The following is a 25643-nucleotide window of genomic DNA, read 5'->3' as shown; positions in this document are numbered from 1 at the left end:
AGGGATCAAACCCGCGCCCACTGCAGAGGAAGCGTGGAGTCTTAACCACTGGACCACCAGGGAGGTCCCTGACATATTTTTTGAAGGAACACATTCAACCCATAACACTAACTCTCTTTACTAACAGAATTTGGGTGTTTACTGACTGTCTTAGAGCCCCAGTTTCCCCCATGTCAGATATGTATTGATTCTTAGGGTTTCGTGTTTAAGGAGCCCCAGGATTTGCCGTGGCCTGCCTTTGCTTTTGTCTCGCTTACCTTTGAAGGTGGAAGCCCCTCTGCATCGCTCAATCATCATTCAAGGTATGCAGTGGCCTTTGCCACTGCTCGGTGTGAGAACCCCCTTCCAAAGCCTGGAGTGAGCCTTCGCCTTACAGGTCTGGGTAGGAGGCAGGGACCACCTACCACTGCAGATGCTGGAAATGCCAGCTATTTACTTTCTTGGCCTCCCTTGTAGCTGTGCAGCCGCAGCTGGTGCTGTCAGCTCACCAGTCAGCTCACCCAGTGACCGAGTTAACTCAAAAGCCTTTTAATAAACCTCCCCCCACTTTTTTTTAACTAAATCAGCCAGAGTCTTTTCTATTGCTTGTAAATGAAAGCCTGGATAGATACACCATGCAATCAGATGCTTCATTAGGAGAATGGTAGCAGCTTCCAGAGGGTGCACGCAGTGGGATGATTGGCATGGGAAGCAAGACACTACAGCGTTTTTCAAATCAGAAAGACTTGGACTTAACTCTCAACTGTGCCACTTTGCCCGCTGAGAGGCTGTAAGAAAGTTAACGAACCTCTCTGAGCTTCATTATCCTCATCTGTCGAATGGTGATGATAATAATGAGCTACATCATAGAATCATTGGGGGGATTAAACGAGCAAGTGCACCTAAGACTTACTGTACGTTGTGGTTAAGTGTATGTGTCAACTTGACTGGGCCCTGGGGTATCCAAACATTATTCTGGATGTGTCTGGGAGGGTGTTTCTACGTGAGATTCACATGTGATTCAGTAAACTGAGTAAAGTAGATTGCCCTCCCTAATGTGGGTGGGTCTCATCCAATCAGTCGAAGGCCTGAACAGACTAGAAAGGCTGACCCTTCCTTGAGTAAGAGGCCGCACTGCCTCGAGCTGGGACATCCATCCTTTCCTGCCTCTTGGGCTCAAGCTGGTATACTTGCTCTTGGACGTTGAGACAGCAGTTTTCAGACCAGAGTCAAACCATCAGCTCTCCCGGGTCTCCAATCTGCTGACGGCAGATCTTGGAACTTCTCAGCCTTCACTATCACGTGAGCCTTCCCTCATTCAGGAGCTCCTGCGAGTGAACACCGCAACGAAGAGTAGCCCCCGCTCGCCGCAGCTAGAAAAAGCCCGTGCATAGCAACGAAGACCCAACGCAGCCAAAAACAAATAAATTAATTAAAAAAAAAAAAAACCCAACAAATCCATGTGAGTGTTTCCAGGCAAAATCTGTTTATATAAGTAAGCCTTGCTGTTAACAGTGTTCTTCCTTTTTTTTTTTTTTGGCCACACAGCCAGGCATACAGGATATTAGTTCCCCAACCAGGGATCGAACCCGTGTCCCCTGCCGTGGAAGTGCGGACTCTTAAACACTGGACTGCCAGGAAAGTCCCTGTTCTTCTGATTGAAATAGAGAATGCTGGTAAGAAATGGCAGTAAGTGTTTTACAAGTGTAACGCATTGGTCCTCACGAACATAAAACGATGCTCAGAGGAAATCATGCTTTACAATCTGCGAAGGAAGGAAGGCCACTTCCTCCCGGTCTCTGGGGTGTTTGCCTCTTCTGCTCAGCTCTGCGATCTGCACTCTCCGCTAACTTCGTCAACACCGTCACGTCTGGGTCAGCGTCTTATTTCACCTCGCAGACCCCCAGAGTCCCACCCACAAGGCGGCCCCCAGACCTCTTGCTGGATTGAGTTCCCAGAGAAGGAATGTCATCCAGACACCACACCCTTCAGCACAGGGCCTTGCCTGAAGCAGGTTCTCAATAACCTGCAGGTAATTTGAAATCATGGGAGTCACTGCAGAGGTGCTCTTCACAAAGAGATGAGGGAAATCGAAAGTGAGGATACTTGGGAGTTTGGGGTTAGCAGATGCAAACTATTATGTAGAGAATGGATAAACAACAAGGTCGTACTCTAGAGCACAGGGAACTATATTCAATATCTTGTGATAAACCATAATGGAAAAGAATACAGGGTTTCCCTGGTGGCGCAGTGGTTGAGAGTCCGCCTGCCGATGCAGGGGAGACGGGTTCGTGCCCCGGTCTGGGAAGATCCCACATGCCATGGAGCGGCTGGGCCCGTGAGCCATGGCCGCTGAGTCTGCGTGTCCGGAGCCTGTGCTCCGCAACGGGAGAGGCCGCAACAGTGAGAGGCCCGCGTACCGCAAAAAAAAAAAAAAAAAAAAAGAATACAGAAAAGAATGTATGTATATGTATAACTGAATCACTTGGCTGGACAGCAGAAATTAACACAACATTGTAAATCAACTATACTTCAATAAAATAATTTTTTTTAAAAAGGGATGATACCTATTTTGCTCAAGTAGCCATGGTCTGGAGAACATTCTCTTTCCAATTCACCAAGAGGAAAAGAGCCACCTTTGACAGTTTGATAGAGGGCGCGCAGAATATCTTTTGGGGGATGCTGTCATGTATGGGAGAGTCTCACAGATGCTATGGCGCTGAATTGGAGGAGGACACGTCTGGCCCTAACAAAGTTAATTTTCTACTGGACGGAGGTACCCGAGGGCATCCAAACATGAGGGATGACTATGTTTCATCCGGGTTTAGCAAATTTCTACTCTATGCTGAGATGTCTGCTATCACAACCCAATCATCACTTACATCATTTCACTCCTCCTTGAGCTCTGGCTAACTTAATGGTGTTTGGAAGATAATTGGGGATTTTTTTCCCCTATATCACATCTTTCTCATTGAGTGTCAAAGCAGCTTGAGACGAATTTTAACAAAGTCTTTCAAAATATCCCTCCTTTTGGAGACAGATCCAATGGTAAGAATAAATTATTAATCACACAAAGTATCTTCCCACTGTAAATTTGAATTGGTAACTTTGCATAATGAGAAGTTAAAGTTGCAACACATACAAGGGAAAAAAGCTACTCGAGCCCCACATTCATGACTAAACAGTCATCTGGTCTTTCCTATTTGCTCTTTTGTTCACTGCCACCTTCCACGCTACTTATTTTAATCCATTTCTTTAAATGGATATTAATAAACTTCAGAACTTCCCTTCACCTCAACACGAGCAAAACAAATTTATTTCCTTCTGTTCAAATTGATTTATTTTTCCATCATTCAAGTTTGCTTTTCATAGGTCACATGTGAAGTACAGCATGACTGCAGCATGTACAGTTGAGCCATTTGGGTCCCGTCCATTCTTCCAGAACCTCACTGATAGGCACATGAATTAAATCATTCTGCAGTTGGAGGGCAGAATTAAAGCCGAGCCCTGACCGGAAGGAGAATGGGTGGTGCCAATGGAGAGAGACTCAGGAATTTCAAGACAGAGTGAGGATGGCCGGGGGTGGGGTGGTGGTGAAGAGAGACCAAGGATGCTGTAGCTCCTCCCCCCTTGTGAGGATGGAGGTGACCCTCACACTGATGATGACACCTTGGCGGTAAGGCAAACCCACCAAATGAAGATGCATAGAGTGTCCTGTCCACAGCCACCTACGGTTTCAATGTTCTGCCTAATGTTTCAGGAGTTCTGCCCCCGTCAGCAATATAATGACACCCAGGGCTCTGAAGGCCCTGTCCTCCCGGTTCTGGAGGGAAGAACCTGGCTCAGGGCCCAGCTTCCTCTCTAAGGGCTTCCTCGCGGCCCAGTCAAGCCCAAATCCTCAGCTCCACCTCCCGACACAGAAATCTGACAACGTTCCCCCCGTAACTGTCTCCTGATAGCTCCAGCCTCCCCTCTTCTATGTCCAGCGCTGCTATCTCAGGACCGTTACAGGCATTCTCCAGGCACCTGACCCTCAAGAGACCCCGCTGCCATCAGGAGAGACACTGAGGTCCCCATGAGACACAGAGGCCAGGTGCTGTGCAGGGCCGGATCTGGGGACCAGAGAAGAGAAGAAGCTCTGTGGCCCTGGAAGTCAGTTTTTTGTGATACTGAGGACGGGAGAACCACTTTCTGCCCGAGCCCCTGAGGCTGCTATTCCCTCTGGCACTGCCCCATGACTCATCCTTTGGCCCCACCGGACCACACTGGGCTGGATCCTGGCAAGCGCAAGGGCCCTTCCCGTCCCCAAGCTCGCTCACGTGGAACAGAATCATAGGCTGCCTTGGGGCGTCTCCTGTGCTGTTCTGTAGCTGTTACATTATGACTGACCTTTTCTTCATGGGATGTTTGATCTCAGCTCCTTGAGGGCGGAAGAGCCCCGGCACCGGTGCCACCTGGGCACGCTCTGGGCGTGGCAGCAGTTAGGAGGGCCAGTTGCTCTCATGTCCACGCCTCAGTGTTAAGAGGGGTGGTAGGAAGCAGGAATGGCTGATGATGGGAAGAACTCCTTTTATGCTGAGAGTATGCAAAGAACAAGGAGACTTAGGCACGTTTTAAAACACAATGGAATCCAAAACGATCCCCCCCAAACAACAACAAAAGATGATGGAATCCAAAATATACTTGTTTTCTTATTTGGATACACCTTTAGATGTGAATGATCTAACATTATTAATCCTTTATGGCATTTTGCCTAGACACCCCCCAACTATAGGGAAGGGTGGTGTTTCCATCACAGGTCTGGACACAGTCAAGGGTAATGGTCCGCAGTGGCCAGAAGCTGCATGTGTCATTTCCTGTCACCGCTAATAAAGAACCTTCAACTACTGAGAACACCTCCTGTCCTCGTTCTGCAGAAGTGGCAAGTTGTTTCATTGTAATCTGCCATGGTTGTCCTTGGCACCAAAAACAATGTAGTCACTCACTTATTCATCAAATATTTACTGAAAACCTACCAGCCTATGTGCAAGCACTGGGCTAGAAGCTTGGAATACAAAGTCATAAAATGCAGCGACTGCCCTCAAGCAGTGCTCCTTCCAATGGGGGTGACAAATAATAGCTTCATGGAAAGGTTGGGTTATAACACAAATGCTACAGGAATAGAGGAAGACTCAGAGAAGGCACCCCAGGAGTTGAATGTAGCATGTGACTCGGGACTTGAAAGATCTTTTAGGTGGAGAATAGGACAAAATATTCAAGGGAGTAGTTCGCGCCAAGGCAGGGAGGCATGAAAGTACCTGGTGAAGAGTGAGAAAGTCAGAGCGTTCTGTTGGAATCGATTTCGGCTGTGTGTGCGCATGCGCGCGCATTTGTTTTGGAAGGAGGGGATGATGAGTGTGGAGAGGTGGCAAATAATCTTCATTCCACGCCTCATTTATATTTTATCCGGCAGATAAGGGGAAACTAGCTGAGTTTTTTCAGTCATGGAAATAAGATGATCAGGGTTGGTTTTAGTAAGGTTGTCCTGGTGTGACGAAATATTTAGAGCCAAGAAACCAGTGCCTCGCCCACACGCTTGCTTGCCCATCCAGGCACGAGCTGTAAAAGCCTGGATTAAGGCAAAGTGATGCTTTAGAGAAAAACAGGAGAGAGAATTGACAGACCGGGTGCGCCATTGGTTAGGGTAAAGGAGACAGGGATGGAGAATTTTCGGGCAACTCCAGGGAGGGTGAACTTACTGACAACGGGAATGCTGGAAGGAGGGTTGTTTTTTTTAATACTGGTGGAGAGGATAAACTCCCATTTACACCAATAAATAATAATGTTATTCATGTCATAATTTTTTAGCATCTGTGCACAATGAACCCCTTCCGCTGAAAATCACATGGTGTCAGTTTCATGCCCGGGGCAAAGTGCCGTAATTAAAGACATCCTGCAGTTACTCAAATCCCTTTCCTCCTCCACAGACTGTCCTTTCTCCCACACCAGATTCCCTCTGCATCAACCCCTCCCCGCAGGAGCCACCAATCAGAGTTCAGACTGGGGGTAAGCCTGGAGCAGTTCTGGGCTCTGGTGCAAGTATGATTTCTATAAAAAAACATTTAAAAACAAGGAGCAATGTTGCCATTTGCCTTTAATGGAAAAGTGGCTAGCAGTTACAGTTTAAAAAAAAATCTTTTATTAAAAAAAAACTCTATCCAACTTCTAGGCAATCACCGTTTGAATTTTCAGAAATAAACATACACTTGAAAACTAATAGTTTGTATAAAAATAAACTCTGAATGTGTGATTAAAAAGGGTGACCCCCAGTCTTCTCAGCTGCATGAATGCGTGATAAAAAGGGGACGAGTCCATCCAGTGCAGATGGGTCTACCCCAGGGTGGAGGGGGCCTTGGCCTTGGAGGACAGAGCTTGCTTGAAGCGCCTCTTCAGGTCCTGCATGTTGGGAGAACGTGGCCGGGGGATGATGGAGACTCTTCTCCTCTCCCCACCGAGGCTGTGCAGCTTGCTCACTTCTTTGCACAGATGCTGAAACACATCACAGACATCTTCGTAGTTTTCACTGGTGGAAATTTCCAGGAACAGGCTGCCCAGCTCGTTGGCCAGTTGGATGCCGTCACGGGTCTGCACCTGTCGGGCGTGCAGAAGGTCCCCTTTGTTGCCCACGATGATGACGGGGGCTTTAGAGTCGGGGTGGACCTTCCGGATGTGCTGGTACAGGGGGCGGATGGACAGGTAGCTGTCATAGTCCGTGATGGAATAGACCAGCAGGAAGCCCTCTGCCCACTGCACGCACTTGGACAGGGAGTCGACTGCCGGGCTGAGGCTGTCTTGGACCTGAAAAGAGCAAAGTGAGCCCGGATCAAGGAAGCTCTCGGTGGGAGAAACTGGAAAGAACATCAAAGCCACCCCTGAAAAAAACGTTTGAACAAGAAATCACTAAATATAGTTTCAGATTCTACCCAGCTTCTGCAGAAGGAAGCTTTTGATATGGCAAGAGCCAATTCTCAGGCAAGCTCCCTTCCTGGGTTATTTTATTAGCTGTTACCAACACATTACTTTTAACCCCCTTGCTTGGCAGGTAGCCTGTGATGAACCAGTCTGTGATGACTTCAATGAGAACTTCAACTCAGGATGGCGCAATTTTTAGGGAACTAACTCAGAATAAACAGAACTTTGAAAATAAGCCAAGATAAATATCTATTCCCCAACCCATAAACATATTTTTAGCATGTCCTTCTTGAAAATGTTACAGAAACAAATTCCTTCCTTCGGTTCTTCCACAAGACCTTTCCTCCCTAGAAGGGAGAGCAATTAGTAACTTGTTAATCAAGTTACATTCCTGACGGCTTGCCATGGGGTTATCTGATTGGAATTACTGAGAGGAACAGCGAGAAACAGGAGCGCTTCAGCAGACCTTGCTAGGGGAGAAGACCCTCTCCAGAATCTCACCCCCATAGTTTTGTTCCGGGTTCCAAGGCTGAGCTGCTCCTGACAGAAGTGGTGAGACCCGTGTAACCAGTGATGCCCCGGCCAGGGCTGCGAAGAGAAGCTAAGCATCTCTTCCCCTTTCCGAGGTGGCAGACAGCAGAAGGCGGCCTCTATAACAATCCACTATCCCCGCCCCCCACCGTGGACGGTTTCTAACACCCCAACGACTGGCCCCACCTGGGTACGGCACACCCCTCCATCTGAGCGCGTAACAGGCGTGCCCAGACACCTAGCTCGGGCGTCTGGAAGCGGAGGAGCCGCCTGCTCTTGGCAGTCCTTACCTGGATGCCCCCGGGAGTGTCCTGGATCTGCAAGGAGAGCTGGTCTCCCTCCACGCACACGAGCCGCGAGTACAACTTGCCTGGAGAATGAAGGAGACTTGAGTTTTAAATTCTCACACTCTCCTCAGGAAAAAGAAAATCAGAGCATGCAGCCTCAACAGAACGAAACGAACCTAACCTGTGTTCGGCTCATAATCGCCAATGAATCTCTTGGTCAGGAAGCGCACAATCATTGCTGAAAAGGAAAGGAAAATCAGCTGAAGGACTAGGACGAGACGGTCAAACCGGGACCGTCTCGGGGAAATGGGGGCGTGACGGGCCGCAGTACCGCGGATGCTGCCTGCATCCCCAGGCTCCGCAGGGGCAAGGGTGCGGCCGGGGGTGCGCTACGCGCCGCACCGGCACCCGTTCTCCAACAGGTGCCCGCCGGTGAAGGCTCAGGAGTGCAAGGTCCGGGGAAGCGGCGGGAAAGCAGGCTGGCGGGGGGAGGCCGGCAGCGGCCTGGAAACGTCCGGGCCCCCCTGCGCCCTCCCCTCCGCCGGGAGCCCCCGCTTTCCCCGGGGCGCTCACCGCTCTTGCCCACGCGGCCGGCGCCCAGCACGGCCAGTTTGATGTCCTTGGGCAGGAGGTAGTCGGAGGAGGACTCGGGGATGGGCGCGAGCAGAAAGTGTCCGGACATGGTAGGCGGCCGCATGAAGAGCGCGGGGACTCCGGTGCGCGGGGACCTCGGCCGCCGGTGCGGCGAGCCCGGCCGGCGGCTTTTAAAGGGCTGGGCGCGCTGGGGGCCCCGCGGCCGCCTCCGGCTCCTCCTCTTCCCGACCCTTCCAGCAGCTGCGCAGAGGGGGCGGAGCCGGAGAGCCCAGGGCACCGTCACCGCGGCGCACGCACCCGCTTGACGCGCTCTGCCGGGGGCCTACGCTGCTCCGGCCTCCGGGCCCTGGAGATCCGGCCTCTGCTGTGCCTGCGTAGCCCTGGCGGCCCCCTCCATCCTGCAGAGGCGAGACCGGAATTATGAGAGAGATCAGAATTATGAGCTGGGGGACGAAAGAAAGGAAAAATGCAATCGGTCGGACGTTTCCGCAGCAATGGGAAGGATAAATTCCTGGCGAATGTTGCCCTTTTTATTTTTGAAAGGTGCTGAGGGGTGACATTATTAGGATAAAGAGCCCTGACTTAGTATCAGTATGAGGGAGTTGCAGACACTGTGACCTTGCTCCAGATTTGTGAAGGCCCCTTGGGGACAGCCATTGCCAACAGCTCAGCCTCCGAACCCAGCCCCTGGCTGCTGGTGCTGGCTGAGCTGACTCATTAGCGAGCACTCAACAAGCTAATTGAGAGCTCTGGCTCCGGACTAATCCTCCATCAAACACCGTCGTATGACTTGAGTCACGCCTTGGCTTCAACATTCAAGTACTTATTTCTAAGTGTAAAGCGGAGTTTAGGGTGGGCGTGGAAGTAGGAAGAAGAGGACACAAAAGCAAAATCCGGCCAGTCTTGGGTTTCGGGAGCCCACAGTGGCAAAAAGGCAAAAAAGGCTTGGGATTCTGTCCTTGCAGGTTAGACCTTCAGGCTTCTGCCTCCTGTGCTCCAGCCTCACAGGTCCAATTGCCTCTTAGACAGCCCCACCCTCACTCACCCCTTTCTCCATCTTGGTTGTATCAGTTAGCTTTTGCTGCCTGACTAACTGCACGAAACTTACTGCCTTGAAACCGCAATCCCTCACGGTTGCTCACCAGTCTGCAGGTCAGTGCAGTGGTTATCCTAATCCAGGCCCGGCTCAGCTGATGTTGGCCGCAGGCTTTCATTCTTCCGTGCATCCGTAGAGAGCTGGTGGCAGCTAGGGGCGATGGGGGTGGGGGCTGGCTGGTGGCTCCAGATTGGTGTCCTCAGGCAGCTGGCCGGCTGCTGGCTGCGGTGGTGGGAGGGGCAGTGGCTGAGCCACTGTTTCTCCTCACCCAGAAGGTGGGCCAGGATCATGGTGGCTGGGCAGAGTTCCAAGAGTGAGTGGAAGTGTTAGCAGGCCTCCCGAGACCTGGGCTCCGGGAGGAACCCATCATGCCTGCTGCCTTCTCTTGGCCAAAGCAAGTCGTGGTGCCAGCCCACACTCCAGGGGCGGGAAGTGCACTCCACTCCTTGGTGGAGAGAGCTGCAGAGCCACATTTGAGAGGGCTGGGATGCAGAGAGGGGTAGGAGAAGAGGTCCGCTTTTGCAGTCGACCACACTGATGAGTGTGCGCATGTGCGTCCATCCACCCGGCAGCCCAAGCCAGCGGCCTGTGGGCCAGATCCCTGGACACTAGCGCCCAGCTCTCGGTTCCGGCCACTGAGAGGCCTTGGCTCTAACCCCTCTCGCTTCCGCGTGGATTCATCACCAAGTTCCATCATTTCCTCTGCCTCCGTTTCTTGGTATCTCGTCCTCTCCATCCCTCCTGCTCTCTTTGCTTCTCACTTGAAGAACCCTGAGGCAGACCAGGAAGAGGGTGACTGGTTTCCTTGCCCCTCGCTCGGGGGAGCCTCCTCTGGTCACTGCTGCCATCCCCACCCCTGCATCCCAGGTACTCACGCTCAGGGCACCCTTAAGGCAGCACTGATCCCAACTGTCATTACTTTCTGGTGGAATATTTATTTCATGTCTCTCTCCCAGAAGGCAGGGCCTCTGGCTTGTGCCTTTAGTGCCCAGCACATAGTGGCAGCTGGGGCTCACGGGGTCTTTAATAAATGTTAGTACACTGACAGACTTTCTGAATGGTGTCTTCACTGTGTGAACTGGAGAAGACGGAAGTCACGTGTGTAACCATTATCCCAATACCTGTTTTGAGAGCAGTCAGCTCTCAGGAGAAAGCGTTCCAGGGAATGTCCTGAGCTGAACGGCCTTATTACATCTGTACTGTCCTTTGGTTCAGCACAAGGCAGTCCCCTTCTGTTCAACTTCAGTTTGACTGGAAAGACTTGAAGCCCGGAACCGCCTTTCCTGACTGGGGAAAAGTCACCATAAAGAGAGTTACTATTTACAGAACCACCTTGAAACAATTAGGTTCCAGGGGTCCTTGAGCAGTTCAGTGACAGGGGCCTGGGTTGTTGCCTTTCAGATTCTCCTGGCCTCTCCTTCTTGAACACAGAATGGCTCCTGCTTCACTAAACATCAAGTACTCATCCAAGCAGGGAGGGAGGGAGGGAGGGACCCTCTTCGTCTCTTTTTATTATGAAATAAAATAATTCTCAGAAGAACCCAGCAGACTCTCTTACATCTCAGTGGCCAGAACTGAGAAGCTGGGAACCAGTGTATTCATGTACCTAGCGGAGAATACCAGGGCTGCCAGGACTAGCTCGGATCAGGTCCTCCCTGGAGGCCACACACATTGCTACCCTGTTAGAAATCCAGCAACCGAAGAGGGGATCCTTGTTGAGCAGCAGTCAATGGGATCTGTCCAAACACCCTTCGCTTTCCTGAAGTTAAAATGCAGAACTTAACAAGGGAAAAGAGGCTGAATCGTGGGCTTATCTCCTCACCTCATTCCCTTACATTCCCTGTCAGGTATAAGATCATTTTAGGTTAAGGTCGCCCCATAAGTAAGATTCCTAATACTGTTCTCTGCCTGGTGACAGCTATGTTCCATTTTGCACGTACAGTGCACCTTTGCTCAGAACTCAAAATGTTATTCTTTCTCCTTGGAAAGCTCTTTGCATTTGCAAATACCCAAGATCATCCGTGGCCCTTTATGCAGATAATGTTACTGAACTGTAGAATTATAAACAGCCTTGCCTAAATTGCTGCTCGTGCTATTTCATTTTGGATTTCTTTGTATCCAGTTATGTAAAATTGTGGTGCAAGTAGTATGACACAGGTATGCTGAAGTGTTTTTAAAAAGATAATAGAAAAAATATATATAAAAAGATAATAGAAATGTGTAGGCAGATATGAATACACAAATCCGTGGGTGTTTAGAATGACTGTGAGGGGTAGAATTTAGTAATATGCAAATAAGGTCAGGCTTGGAAAGCTATTAACCCTTCACCATCCAAAGAAGCTTGATTTCTAGCCCTCAGGCAAAACTTTGCCAGGGGTCCTCCCCTACTTCAGGAATGTCTCTCCTACCACCATCCATCACCCAATATCAACTACCTTTCCTGTCTATCCTAAATCCTTGAACACTGAGGCTGGAGACTCAGACTTTGCCTTCAAGTACTTTCCTCAGTATAAAAATTACACCTCTCTCCTCTACCAGCTCCCTACTTTAATTCAGCAGTCAAATGACTGAAACTCTACTCTCTGCGAGGCTGTTAAGCGCTGGTACAGAACATAAACAACAGCTGTTATCAAACATTTACTGAGAGGACAACAACGTATAAGACTTGCCTGACTTCACAGACACCCCCACAGTGAAGTTAATTAAAATAATTATCGTTTATGTATCACTGTTGAGTTTCCCAAAAAAATTCTCAATTAATTCTTCCGTAATTTTAATCCTGTGAAATGGGTAAAATATCTCCTAAACTAGGTTTGGACAAGTTTAGTCACTTACTCATAGAGCCATTCAATAGTGGGCATCTCAACCCCCGTGATTTCAAATCTTGGCACTGTGGAGAGTAGGATGGAGAACACTGCTCATGTAAATGCAATGACAAAGCAGATGGGCTCAGAACTCCAATACAGCTGCAACAGAGAGAATTTAATCTGAATGGGTTTATTTCTGGGTTCTCAACTCTGTTCCACTGATCTCTGTGTCTTTTTATACCAATACTATATTGTTTTGATAATTATAGCTTTGTAGTATACTTTGACATCAGGGAGCATGATACCTCCAGCTTTGTCTTTCTCAAGATTGCTTTGCAATTTAGGATCTTTTGTGGTTCCGTATAAATTTTATAACTATTTGTTCTAATTCTGTGAAAACTGCCACTGGAATTTCGATAGGGATTGCACTGAATCAGTAGATTGCTTTGGGTAGTATGGACATTTTAACAATATTAATTCTTCCAATCCATGAGTATGGAATATCTTTCCATTTATTTGCATCTTCTTCAAGTTCGTTGATCAACATCTTACAGCTTTCAGTGTACAGGTCTTTCACCTCCTTGGCTGAATAAGTTTTGGGTTTTTTTTAATGTGATTGTAAATGGGATTTTCTTAAATTTTCTTTATGATAGTTTGTTATTAGTATAAAGACACTACAGATTTCTGTATATTGATTTTGCATCCTGAAACTTTACTGCATTCATTTATTAGTTCTAACAGTTTTTAATGGAGTCTTTAGCGTTTTCTATGTATAGTACCATGTCACCTGCAAACAATGAGTTTTACTTCTTACTTTCCAATTTGAATGTCTTTCTTTTTCCTACACATATATGGACAATTAATTTACGACAAAGGAGCCAATAACATACAATGGAGAAAGGACAGTTTTGTCAATAAATGGTGTTGGGATAACTGGACAGCCACAACATGCAAAAGAATGAAACTAGACCACTATCTTACACCATAGACAAAAACTGACACAAAATGGATTAGTGACTTGAATGTAAGACCTGAAACCAGACAAAAACTGACTCAAAATGGATTAGTGACTTGAATGTAAGACCTGAAACCATAAGAATCCTAGAAGAAAACACAGGCAATAACGTTGACGTCAATGTTTTTGTGGATCTGACTGCAAAGGCAAGGGAGACAAAAGCAAAAATAAACAAATGGGACTACATCAAACTACAAAGCTTCTGCGCAGCAAAAGACACCAAAACAGAAAGGCAGAGATACAAACTACTATGTATATGAAGACATATTGTACAGTACAGGTAATTAGAGCTATTATTTTGTAATAACTTTTCTTTTGGCTGTGCCGCGCAGCATGTGGGATCTTAGTTCCCTGACCAGGGATCGAACCTGAGTCCCCTGCAGTGGGAACGTGGAGTCTTAACCACTGGACCACCAGGGAAGTCCCTGTAATAACGTTTAATGGAGTATAATCTATAAAAATATTGAATCACTACGCTGTACACTTAATATTGTAAATCAGCTATACTTAAAAACACACACACAGGGCTTCCCTGGTGGCGCAGTGGTTGAGAGTCCGCCTGCCGATGCAGGGGACACGGGTTTGTGCCCCGCTCGGGGAAGATCCCACATGCCGCGGAGTGGCTGGGCCCGTGAGCCATGGCCGCTGAGCCTGCGTGTCCGGAGCCTGTGCTCCGCAACGGGAGAGGCCACAACAGTGAGAGGCCCGCGTACGGCAAAAAAACAAACAAAAAAAACCATACACACATACAAAAAGGCAACCCACTGAATGGGAGGAGATATTTGCTAATCATATATCCAGTACGGGGCTAATATCCAAATGTATAAAGAACTCATACAACAAAAAATCCGATTAAAAAATGGGCAGGGGATCTGAAAAAACATTTTTCCAAAGACATTCAGATGGCCAACAGGCGCATGAAAAGATGTTCAGCATCAGTAATCATCAGGGAAATGCAAACCAATGACAATGCGATATCACTCACACCTGTTAGAATGGCTATTATCAAAAAGATAAATAAATGTTGGTAAGGATGTGGAGAAAAAGGAACTCCTGTGCACCGGTGGGAATGTAAATTGATGCAGCCACTATGGAAACAGTATGGAGGTTCCTCAAAAAACAGTAGAACTGGGCTTCCCTGGTGGTGCAGTGGTTGGGAGTCTGCCTGCCAATGCAGGGGACACGGGTTCGAGTCCTGGTCCAGGAAGATCCCACATGCAGCAACGCAGCAGCAACGAAGACCCAACGCAGCCAAAAATAAAAAACAAAACAAAAAAACAGTAGAACTAGCGTATGACCCAGCTACTCGGCTTCTGGGTATTTATCTAAAGAAAACAAGAACACTAACTTGAAAAGACACATGCACCCTTATATTCATTGTAGCATTATTTACAATAGTCAAGATATGGAGGTGTCCACTGATGGATGAAGATGTGGCATGTATAATAGAATACTACTCAGCTGTAAAAAAAAAAAAAAAAAGTGAAATCTTGCCATTTGTGACATGGATGGACCTCAAGGGCATAATGCTAAATGAAATGTCAGACAGAGAAAGACGAATTCCAAATAATTTCACTCATATATGGAATCTTATAAAACAAAACAAAAACTCATGGATACAGAGAACAAGACTAGTAGTTACCAGAGGGGAAGAAGGTTGTGAAGTAGGTGAAAAGGGTGAAGGGAGTCAAATGTATGCTGATGGATGGTATCTTTGGTGATCACTTTGTAGTGTACACAAAATGCTGATATATAATGCTGTACACCTGAAACTCGTTAGAAATCTGAAGTGGGGGGTGGGTAATCAGGAAAAGCTGCAGGGAGCAACGACTGGTCCCTGAGCATATTTGATAGATGGAAACACAAGGGTAGAGAGATGTCTTATTTGGTTGAGGGACGAGCACGAGCAGAAGCAGGAAGGCAGGAAGCATACAGCAAGCAGTCTCAAAGGTGAGTATATAGTAGATGACCCAAAGGTTGGGCAGCAGACTGTGGATGGCAATGAACGCCTCAGTAAGGCATCATCTGGAGGCTATGGAACGCCACTGAACTGTTCTTGAGGCGGCCCCTAGTATATGCAAGTGCCAGAGCTAGGAGCTCCGAAGGACAGATGGTCGCTGCTCTCAAGAATCTTCAAACTGTTCACTTACTCATCTGACATGAGCAATTAATCTGAACTCTGTTCTTTCTCAGGAGCAAAAATCCAATCACATCTTCACTTGGGCTAAGCCATCATCTCATTCTGTAGACAGCAAAGAGCACCCCGTGGCATTTCTTTTCCAATCCAAGTGATTTCCACAAACTGCACTCTTGCTAGGAAAGTTTTGAGAGGCTTCTCTGTGCCTCTCCCATGAGGGCCTTTGAGAGACAGCCCATCAGTTGCCCCTCACCACTCACCTTTGCTATTGAAAAAGAATCACAATACACAACCTTGGGCTGCTTATTCACGCCTCTACACACTTTCTCCACCTCAGCAGTAACAGCTGCAGATGCTGCCTCACTGTTATTTATAACCAAGCAATTTGTCTAAGATTCTATGAAGGTTTCTTGCTTGAACAATACCAATGTTTTCCTTTAAGTGGGGCTGGGATGAACATGCTATAAACACTCATACCTCAAATCAAATTCAGCTCAAAATTCTCTTGTGCTCAAAAAATAAGATAAACGTAACTTCTTATATTTTAGCGGCGCTTACCGCTAAATGTTAGCCAGTGTTTGTATTTAGAACCTTTCCCATCCTAGTGCAGAGAAAAATGCAAATCTACCCTGATGGGAGTACAGAAGATACAGGAAACCGGGGGGCCTTTTGGCCACAACGTTCAGAAGCAAATTTCAGTGTGATGTAGTTTATTCAGCCCTTCGGATTGGGTTCAACTGAACATGAACAGGCCTTAAGAGATACCTGGCTAGATCAGAAGAGAAAGTTCAAGAAGCCACGCAGCCTCATTCCCAACCATGGCTCTTATTAACTTAAGAACAGGGTGAAAAGTTTTATAGTTAGAATATTTTTCTTCATTCTCATTGGTAAGTGTGAGAAAAGGGAATTGTACAGTAAGGGATTAATTTATAAATTCACACTTTGTGATGGTTACTCATTAAACGACCTGCATTTCAAGGCAGGCACGTAATCTTATCAGCAAACACACATTAGTCAAATCTCAAGGGTTTCAATTTAATTCATCTCTCCGCTAATAAAACCTTCCAAGCTCATCTGTGTAATAGCTGCACCAAATGGAGGTGCCCAAGAGGGAGCTGGAAATACACATCTAGAGCTTCAGAGAAAGTGAGCTCTGCAATCGAGTCTCACGTGTGTGAGACATGGCTAGACATAAACTCAGTGGTTCTCAAGTTGGAGCATGCGTCTCTATCCCAGAGGACTTGTTAAGTGCTGCCCGCGGCCCCTCCCCGGAATTTCTGATTCAGTAGGTCTGCATTTTTAACAAGTTCCCAGATGCTGATGCTGCGAGCTGGGAAACTATACTTGAAGAACCACTGGCTTAGATCATCCAGAAAGAACTTAGGAGTGACAGATATGAACATTAAGGAAAATCCAGAATAAGGGGGACGAAGGAGTCGGACAGGCAGAGGAACCTGGCTAAACTGTGATGGCAAAAAACAAAGGTGTTGGCTCTGACAAATACCAGGGAGATAAAGCCAAATTGGAAAGTCTCTAAGTTTAATTAGCAGGTGTTTGGTACCTCTAGGAGTAGTTTCATCAGAGTGGTGTAGGCAGAAGCCATATTGGCAGTGGGAGACTGGGAATTTAAGCTACAAAAGAATGAGGAAGACAAACGAAAAGCTGCTTGCTTAGTGTGCTGGCTTTCACTAGTCTGTAAGCTGAAGCCAAGGAAGCAGTACGTGGAAAGGGTCAAGCAAACAAGAGAAACCACGAAAAATCAGTGAAAACAAGAGCCCTGCAAACATCAACTTTCCCCTTTACTGTCCTTTTACACTCCTTGAAGCCTTATTTTGCCTTGATTTAAATAGGATTTCCGCTTGTACTGCTCTTCCTAGATTATAACTTCCTTAATGGTGTTTGACCTCCAAATAGCTCATGACTTACTGAATCTGACTTTGGGGCTGGAAGTGGTAGAAGATTAGGTCAGAAAAGTAGGTAGAGGGCAGATGATATAGGGTTTTGAATGTGCGAATAAAGGTACTTCAGTATTTGGAGGTCAGAAAGACAGTAAGGTCCAGCAAAGAGTGCAGTGGAGGTAAAAGGAAACCAGGTTAAGTGTTCCAGAAGCTAAGGAAAGCCAAATTCAATAACGCAACATTTTCTCCGGCCAGATTAGCCAAGACTAAATTATAATAATCAATGCTGAAGAGAGTGCCAAGACAATCATTTTCACTCACTCATGGAGTGCTAACTGGTACAACCCTTTAGGAAAGCAATCAAAATGAACCAAGAATCTGGAAACCACATTTTAAACTCAGTATTGTGCATGTGAGAAAATCCACCTTTAAAAATCAAAGAGCTATACGCATATTGACATAGCATTGCCATTGACAGTATTTTAGAAAACTGCTGCACCATACACTAGATGGAAGCGTTCACATTTTCTGACTACCTGCCCTAAGAATAACTCCCCTTAGCCAGTCTTGTTTGCAGCCTTTCCTTTTCCCAATGTCCAGCCTCACCAGCCCTCCTGAACTAAGATATCTTACACCACCATTTCCTTTTTGACAAGTCACAATTATACTTCCTTTCACTTAGTCATAGTTAAACATGGAATCAGACTCATGGCACGCGAGGGACCTCTAGGAATCATTCAGTCCAATCCCTACTTGCAGATGACACCCTCATTTTACAGAAGCAGCAACAGTCAGCAAGGTTAACATGACTGGCTGGAGAACGAACAAAGAAATGTTTGAGGTCTCGGATTTTTCCATGTGAAGGATTTAATAATCCCAATTACTCCTGAGCAAAATAGTTGGTTAGCCCTCAAAATTCAGAAACACTATAGTTTTATAAAGTACATAGGAAAATAAAACTGAACATAAAGTAGAAAATGTCTTAAACAAAAAAAAAGCAGTGCTTTTCTCATTAAAAAGCATTTACTGAGTGTATATTATGTGCCAGGCACCAGAAGTACAAAATATAAGGCAGAGTCCCTACCCTCAGGTCTAGTGAGGAAGGCAGAAGGTTTTAAAAACTATAAACACTGTGAGAAGCAAACACACAAAAATGTGGGGGAATTTATTCCACCAACCCAAACCAGAAGTAATCTCTGATTCCAAGCACTTTCATTCCTCTCCTTAAAATGCTTTAATCAGGGATGGTTCACCTATGACTCAAGGTGAGTGAACGACAAGCAGAATTCCATCAAACGAACAAAGCAAAGTGTGGGTATTTCAGGCAAAGGCAAGTGCGTGTGCAAAACTGGGGCAATGAAGAGCAGTTCCATAAACACAATTTTCCCAATAGCTAAAGCCATCACGTAGGAAAACAGAAATAAAGAGAAAAACAATTTAGTAGGAACCAGACTAGTTACACATACCTTGAAAAACTAAACCATGAGTTATAGACACGCAGGTTAAGCAATATGCAATAAAGCAGGAGGCTCAATAAACATCATGCCTTGAAGCTGCTTTAATAGTTTACAGGAGAAATCAAAATGTGCCTAAAGGGGCAGGAATGAAGAAACAGCTATGAAAGATACTCATGAAATAGAATTTTAAAATATGCAAAGTGACTTCAACCTAGTCCATAAGTGGTAACTTAAGATGGAAAAACACAGAACACAGATGCCAACTGATGCAGTATATAAGGTTTTCCTTGTTTTCTGTGGTGGTGCTGGTAAACAATTTCTTTTGACCAACAGAGTCATGTTTAAACATAACCCTCTACCACTAGATGTGAATCTTTGAAGGCAATTAATAACCACCATTTACTGAGTTAGGTTAGGAATCCAAGATGCAAAGCCCGGGTTTGCTGGATTCCAAGCCCTATTACCATCACACTTCACCAGATGAAACTGAAGGCCACTAACATTGGGTTTCAACCTATTCACAGCGTTTACTAAAATTATAAACAGGTTCTTGTCCTCAAGTCTAATAGTGGGGACAGAATACCAAGTGAGTAGTCAAGGTTTTCATTTTTCTTAAATTAATTAATTTATGGCTGTGTTCGGTCTTTCTTGCTGCGCACGGGCTTTCTCTAGTTGCGGTGAGCGGGGGCTACTCTTCATTGCAGTGTGCCGGCTTCTCACTGCAGTGGCTTCTCTTGTTGCGGAGCACAGGCTCTAAGTGTGTGGGCTTCAGTAGTTGCGGCACGCAGGCTCAGTAGTTGTGGCACACAGGCTTAGTTGCTCCGTGGCATGTGGGAATCTTCCCGGACCAGGGCTCGAACCCGTGTCCCCTGCATTGGCAGGCAGATTCGTAACCGCTGCGCCACCAGGGAAGCCCAAGGTTTTCATTTTAAATAAGCTTGCTACAGGTATTATCACAGAATACTGAAGGCAGGGCGATGAGATGTGATCAATTCCCTACTGGATGTTTACCACATCCTATTAAAAATATCCAGGAAGTAACAAAACCTAAAATGGTGCTCCAACTAGACAGAGTAGCTTTAAAATATTCCTATTAATATGAAGCAATATAGAACTGATGACTAAAATCTGATTATGCAGCCAGATTGCCTGGGTTTGAATCTTTGCCCAACACTATGCACCTGTAACCTCAGGCAAGTTACTTGTGCCTCAGCTTCCTTTCATATAAAATGAGCAAAACAAAACTTATTCCAAGTTTTTTACGAGTACATTACGTAAAGTGCTTAGAATGTCACTTAACATATTAGATGCTATATAAATACTTACCCGGTTTAAATAAAAAAGCTATTCCAGTTTTTAATACTTTTCTGAGCCCTGCTGCACGAAAGGTCTGAACAACTCAGAACTAACATGTAACTCACAAAGGACGAGGAAGGGGCTTTAAACCCTGTATATTTAAATAGTAGGCTTCAAAGGTAAGTTCTTGATCCTCAAAACACAGCTACTTAATTTATGATGCAATTTTGAGCATCAACTTTTCCTGAGCTTAATTATAACAGATAACTTTCATTCATTTTAAATCCTTTGTTCATAGGAATTGAAACTATTTTCAAACTAGTACAAATATTTTATAAGTAATATCTAGCAGTTTATTAATCAATGGAGTATACTGCACAACAAACTACCTCACATCTTTCAGGAATAAACCCCATTAAATTTGAAAAGTAAAAAGATGTCACCCACTGAATTCGGACACAATTAAATATTTGTTTGGGGAAGGGGGTCACACACTTCCACTCAATTAAGAGAAACATTTACACAGTCCAGGTCTTTTATTTTCTTTACACCCATCATGCCATGAATTCATAGGGAATGGGCTCCAACAGTTCAGGCTCCTTTCCATTGGTTCTCACGAAGTGTGCTTCTCTGGGTGGAGCAGGCTATTAAAAAAAGGCGAGGGAATAATTATGAAAAGTACTGTAACTCAATTTCAAAGTGCCCCCGGAACTAATAATGTATGTAATACCAAGACACCCTGCCAAGCACTCACCTGGCGCTTCAGTTGAACCCAAGTACCTTTCTCTTTGGCTTCCTTCTTTTTCTGATCATTTTCCTTCACCCGTTTCAGGAAGCTATCCCGGCTCTTAGAGTGCTTAATATGCTCAATACGCACATTAATTCTCTTGGCAAGAATCTTGCCCCTGGAGAGAGAAGAAACTCTTAAGTGCGTCAAAAACACAGCCAAAATTCAGAGAATTCTTTCGACAGTTTCATTTATTAATTAAACCATGAATTTTTTTTTACCTACAGATAGGATAAATCAACAAGGTAATGGCAAATTTATAATCATTTATTAAATCTTACTGAATAGGGCCTTGAGGCAAACATCCCCACTTTTTTGTTTTTTGCGGTACGCGGGCCTCTCACCGCTGCGGCCTCTCCCACTGCGGAGCACAGGCTCCGGACGCGCAAGCCCAGCGGCCATGTCTCACGGGCCCAGCCGCTCCGCGGCACGTGGGATCCTCCCGGACCGGGGCACGAACCCACGCCCCCTGCATCGGCAGGTGGACTCCCAACCACTGCGCCACCAGGGAAGCCCAAACATCCCCACTTTTAAGCTCTCTTCTGATGAGGTGACAGACTCTAAAATACCAAATAATTTAAGCAAAACCAGACCACTAATAAAATTTACAACTTATTAAACTTTTTACACTGTGAAAACCAGAACGGCTTAGCTAACAAACCTCACAAGACTTTCCAGTAAGTTTATTACAATTTGTTTCCTCTGACAGGTTACAAGACAAACACCCAGTTTGCTTGAGTTTTAAAAGGGTATTTCCTTTGCCCCACTTGAATGACCAATAAAGACATAAGTCCAACTGGCAAAGTGAAAGGGGGGTGTGAGGGAATACTAAGTAGGCACAAAGAACTATGACATTACTTACTTAACTTGTTTGTTTACAATGATGCCAACAGCATGCTGGGTAACATTGTAGACTCTCCCAGTTTTGCCATGGTAACACTTGTGGGGCATTCCTTTTTGAACAGTGCCCATTCCCTGTTAAGAAAGGAGATAAACGTTATGCCAGCAATTTCCCCCTCCATTTAAATCCAAAGTAACTAAGATATTCCAAGATTTTTTCTTCTTTAGATGGCAACTCAAGAGCTTTCAGAGCCGGTGAAATGTCATTTTCACGTTGCTTTTAGCAATCAAAAAGACAATCATCATTAAGCTCTAGAGTGCCAGGACACGTTTAAATACAAATCCACAGGACTTCCCCCCCTTAATTTTTCCACTAGCTGTTAAAAACAAGTAATGAGAAAATTCTTAGACTCAAGAATAGCACTTTTAAAGCTCTTGTTTATTAAAGTAAAATTAAAATAGCCATTCTAGGGACTTCCCTGGTGGCACAGTGGTTATGAATCCGCCTGCCAATGCAGGGGACACGGGTTCGAGCCCTGGTCCGGGAAGATCCCACATGCCAGAGCAACTAAGCCCGTGCGCCACAACTACTGAGCCTGCGCTCTAGAGCCCAAGCTCTGCAACAAGAGAAGCCACTGCAATAAGAAGCCCACGCACTGCAATGAAGACTTGACAACAAAGACCCAATGCAGCCAAAAAAAAATAAATTTATTACAAAAATAAAAATGTAACATAAAATAGCTACTCTATACTCTCACGAGCTTTTTCAGGAAATGGATTTTCCCCCGATTAGGAAGAAAAAAAGATGCAATACACCCTATTCAGATTTTAATATTAAACACAACTTTTCTAACTTCTAATGTTACTCTGTAGTTATTTCCCCAATTTTATAATTTACCTTGATATCTACAATATCACCTTTCTTGTAGATTCGCATGTATGTGGCCAAAGGAACAACTCCTGCAAAAAACCCAAAAAACCCCAATACAGTCAATAAAGATTAAAAAGTCAAGAGTAAGAGAAATATATAAGCTTACTAGCTTTCAACACACACTACTTTTTGGCAGTTACGTGTACTTTAAAATCTTGCTAGTCGACAATTTAAGAACCACTATATAAAATTCATGCTTTTTATTTATTACAAATAAGTTAGCTACATGCTGATTAATTAATGCCATTTATTAAGAACACATTATATGAACGACAACACATAGGTAATAAAACACAAATGTATGCCACGCTTGCTCCCAAGGAGGGTGGATCTACTCACCATGTTTTCTAAAAGGCCTAGAGAACATGTAGCGGGTGCCCCTCCTCTTTCCCTTTGTGTTGGTCATTTTGGCGAATTACTGAAACCAGAAAGTATCAAAGAGTCAAATACAACTGCAAAATTGACATTTGCCCCTTTAACCAAAAAATGTGTAATTACAAATGCACTAAGTTCAGTAGCAACACGAGAATTAGGCAACTATCTAAAAAGCTGGTTCACAAATCAATAGCTCTTATAATGGTAAGAAACAGTAATTTTACCAAGATTTCTGCCAAAACTGCCTAAAACTCCTAAGAAGCAGAACTGGATTTTAGAACCCAAACCAGTATTTTCCCTATTAGAATGTAACAACACAACAGGACTTCTGCCACACTACATCTGTAGAACCCAGCTTAGACTGCCAAGAACACTGGAATTACCAACTAGAAGGCAGTTTATTGTTGCAAAGCACGACAAAACTCAGTCTTGCATTTATACATAATGGATTAAACCCCTTTTCTTATCAACCTACGGATTTAATACCGCGCCTATTAACTGTCAAAAATCTCTAACTTACTTCATATATCTAATTACTCAGTTGTTTACCAGAAAATGTGAGGTAGAAGGCTTTATAATCACTGACCTGGTTTTGCCACCTACCTGCTGGGAGACCAACATTTAAAACCCTGATCCTCATATGTAAAACAGTATTAATACTTTTATAATCAACTAAGGTAATGTCTACAAAACACTGAGCAATTCCCAGCACATGCAAAGCGCTTACTAGTAAACAGTACTTTATCACTGCCTAAGAACTCACGTATAGGCTACTGAGTTGAACCTTTCACTTTGTTTCCCAAAAGGTCAAAATAATGGTTTTAATTGCCTCAGATCATCCAAGGGCAGAACTACCATTGCCGACTACTCCTACCACAAGGCAAAATACACCAAAGACCAGCTTAGGTTGTCGACAACGTTCTAATGTAAGTCAACCTCTCAATTTATTACATCTTAACCGTAAAGAAAAGTGACTCCTAAGTACCTTTTTCATATAACCTGTGTGGCAAGGAGACCGAAGAATGTTCCAGCTAACCCACCAAAGCCAAATCACTGTTACAACGAATGCACACTTCACTTTAAATGGTGAGAAGAATCTATCAAGTACAAGTACTGTTTTAATTCTCATGGCTACATTTGCATTAAGTTCATATAAACTCCCCTTAAGTTCATAAACAAGGAGACATGCTCTGCAGGTCAACTCACTTCATGGAGACACAAAGTGACAGAATCAGTAATAAGTCCTTTCGTTTTTTTAAAAACTAAATTTAGTTTTTAAATTTTTGGCCACGTTGGGTCTTCGTTGTCGTGCACCGGCTCTCTCTAATTACAGCGAGTGGGGGCTTTTCTCATTGCGGAGCACGGGCTCTAGGTGCGCGGGCTTCAATAGTTGGGGTTCGTGGGTTCTAGAGCGCAGGCTCAGTAGTTGTGGTGCACGGGTTTGCTTGCTCTGCGGCATGTGGGATCTTCCCGGACCAGAGCTCCAACCCGTGTCGCCTGCACTGGCAAGCGGATTCTTAACCACTGCACCACCAGGGAAGCCCTGGAAGTCCTTTCTGACTCCAGAGCCCACGCTCCTTCCACTAGACCCATTTTTCCAAGTTCGAAATCCATCAGGACTCAACACACATATAATCGAGTGAGTTTTTAAAAACGATACTTAACGTCCCAAGCAATGACAATTTAAAGTCTATAAATACTACCAAAAATGGGACCCATTACAGGGGCGCAACCCGCTGTTTCCTCAACTCTGGCAGCTGGCTGCTACAAACTAGACACAGATGCAAAACTAAGACTAAGGGGTTATTCAGTTAACTTTCCCCCTAAACGCCTAAATCAGACACAGCTATTCAGGAATCCCTTCGCTTAACACTTGCTGCCCTGGCATGAACAAAACAATACCCGTGGCAAACAAAGTATTTTCCCTTTCTCCAATTGCGGTCCCGGGCCAGAATTAAGAGAACCGGAAATCTCCCACGTCAACGACGAATGGGCTGGGCTTCTTCATCCAGGGCGACTCGGGGGCACCTCTGCAGTTCTCCGACCACGATCCCCGACTTTCTCACACACACACCCAGGTCTCGGGAGATTAAAACCGGCGCCTGGTTCTCAACCCGCTCCTACTGCCCCGAAGCCCCTACCCCAGGGCATTACAGTTTAGGTCTTACAACAGGGGTTACGATGCCACACTGAAGGCGTTGGAAAAGCAAGCGGCCACGCGGCGCCAGAGCAGAACCGAGAAAGCCCAGGAGAGGCGGGCTGAAGCCGTGGGGGCGCTGGAAGGACGAATTCCTTTCCCGATGGACCAGAATCGCCTCACCCCGGTGCCTCGGCCTCGTTTTTCCAGAGCCTGTCCCCCCGCAAACCCACGGCATCGCAGCCTGGTCCCCGGCCCCGCGCCCGCCGCGCCGAGTCTGGACGGACACAGCTCTACCACCCAGGCCAGCGGGCCCCAGGCTGGCTAAATGATCTCCCTAGGGCTCCAATGCACGGCCTCAGCGGCCACAGGGTTGGAACTCACGCCTGAAGAACAGGGGGAGGGACAAGAGGCTCCGGGAGCCACGCGCGTACTGTACCTGGAAGATGGCGGTTCCGGCCGAAAAGAAGGAAGCGGCGCCGCGCGCGCGCCTTACAAGGGCCTACGGGCTGCCCGCGGCGCTGC

The 25643-nt window shown here is 45.8% G+C and overlaps 2 protein-coding genes and 2 non-coding genes across 7 annotated transcripts; all 4 read right to left on the bottom strand.

Annotated features, from left to right (window-relative positions):
- Window positions 1–6094: 6094 nt before the first annotated feature.
- RASL11A (RAS like family 11 member A) lies at window positions 6095–20233 on the bottom strand. 4 transcript variants are annotated; one of them, XM_004315283.4, is made up of 5 exons: window positions 9485–20233; window positions 8322–8740; window positions 7930–7986; window positions 7752–7831; window positions 6095–6816 (listed from the first exon to the last, which is right to left on the bottom strand). In XM_004315283.4, the coding sequence occupies exons 2-5, from the start codon at window positions 8443–8445 to the stop codon at window positions 6349–6351; spliced, it is 729 nt and encodes a 242-aa protein (XP_004315331.1). In that variant the 5' UTR covers window positions 8446–8740; window positions 9485–20233; the 3' UTR covers window positions 6095–6348. The 4 variants fall into 4 exon arrangements, with proteins under 4 accessions (XP_004315331.1, XP_019792393.1, XP_033699448.1 ...); XM_019936834.3 differs by having other exon boundaries at window positions 8322–10209; window positions 10560–20233; XM_033843557.2 differs by having other exon boundaries at window positions 8322–20233.
- Window positions 20234–20376: 143 nt separating this feature from the next.
- RPL21 (ribosomal protein L21) lies at window positions 20377–25580 on the bottom strand. The gene is made up of 6 exons (XM_019936836.3): window positions 25558–25580; window positions 22946–23024; window positions 22574–22635; window positions 21698–21810; window positions 20803–20953; window positions 20377–20692 (listed from the first exon to the last, which is right to left on the bottom strand). The coding sequence occupies exons 2-6, from the start codon at window positions 23010–23012 to the stop codon at window positions 20603–20605; spliced, it is 483 nt and encodes a 160-aa protein (XP_019792395.1). The 5' UTR covers window positions 23013–23024; window positions 25558–25580; the 3' UTR covers window positions 20377–20602.
- Window positions 21527–21653, bottom strand: LOC117308913 (small nucleolar RNA SNORA27). Its single transcript, XR_004523162.1, has one exon. It is a non-coding gene; the product is annotated as a small nucleolar RNA SNORA27 (small nucleolar RNA).
- On the bottom strand, window positions 21917–21987 carry LOC117308909 (small nucleolar RNA SNORD102). The gene has a single exon (XR_004523158.1). It is a non-coding gene; the product is annotated as a small nucleolar RNA SNORD102 (small nucleolar RNA).
- Window positions 25581–25643: the final 63 nt, after the last annotated feature.

The sequence above is a fragment of the Tursiops truncatus genome, chromosome 18 (genome assembly GCF_011762595.2).
Source record: "Tursiops truncatus isolate mTurTru1 chromosome 18, mTurTru1.mat.Y, whole genome shotgun sequence".
Classification (NCBI taxonomy): domain Eukaryota; kingdom Metazoa; phylum Chordata; class Mammalia; order Artiodactyla; family Delphinidae; genus Tursiops; species Tursiops truncatus.
The sequence above is the reverse complement of the archived record's forward strand: the minus strand, read 5'-3'. Positions and strand labels throughout refer to the sequence as shown.

Excerpts from the sequence above, each read along its gene's own strand:
- RASL11A (XM_033843557.2), bottom strand. The coding sequence starts at position 8,445 with ATGCGGCCGCCTACCATGTCCGGACACTTTCTGCTCGCGCCCATCCCC. Across the intron at positions 7,987-8,321 it reads CGGCCGCGTGGGCAAGAGCG|CAATGATTGTGCGCTTCCTG; the intron begins GTGAGCGCCCCG and ends TTTCCTTTTCAG. Across the intron at positions 7,832-7,929 it reads CGATTATGAGCCGAACACAG|GCAAGTTGTACTCGCGGCTC; the intron begins GTTAGGTTCGTT and ends TTCATTCTCCAG.
- RPL21 (XM_019936836.3), bottom strand. The coding sequence starts at position 23,012 with ATGACCAACACAAAGGGAAAGAGGAGGGGCACCCGCTACATGTTCTCT. Across the intron at positions 20,954-21,697 it reads ATTGTAAACAAACAAGTTAA|GGGCAAGATTCTTGCCAAGA; the intron begins GTAAGTAATGTC and ends TTCTCTCTCCAG. Across the intron at positions 20,693-20,802 it reads GGGTTCAACTGAAGCGCCAG|CCTGCTCCACCCAGAGAAGC; the intron begins GTGAGTGCTTGG and ends TTTTTTTAATAG.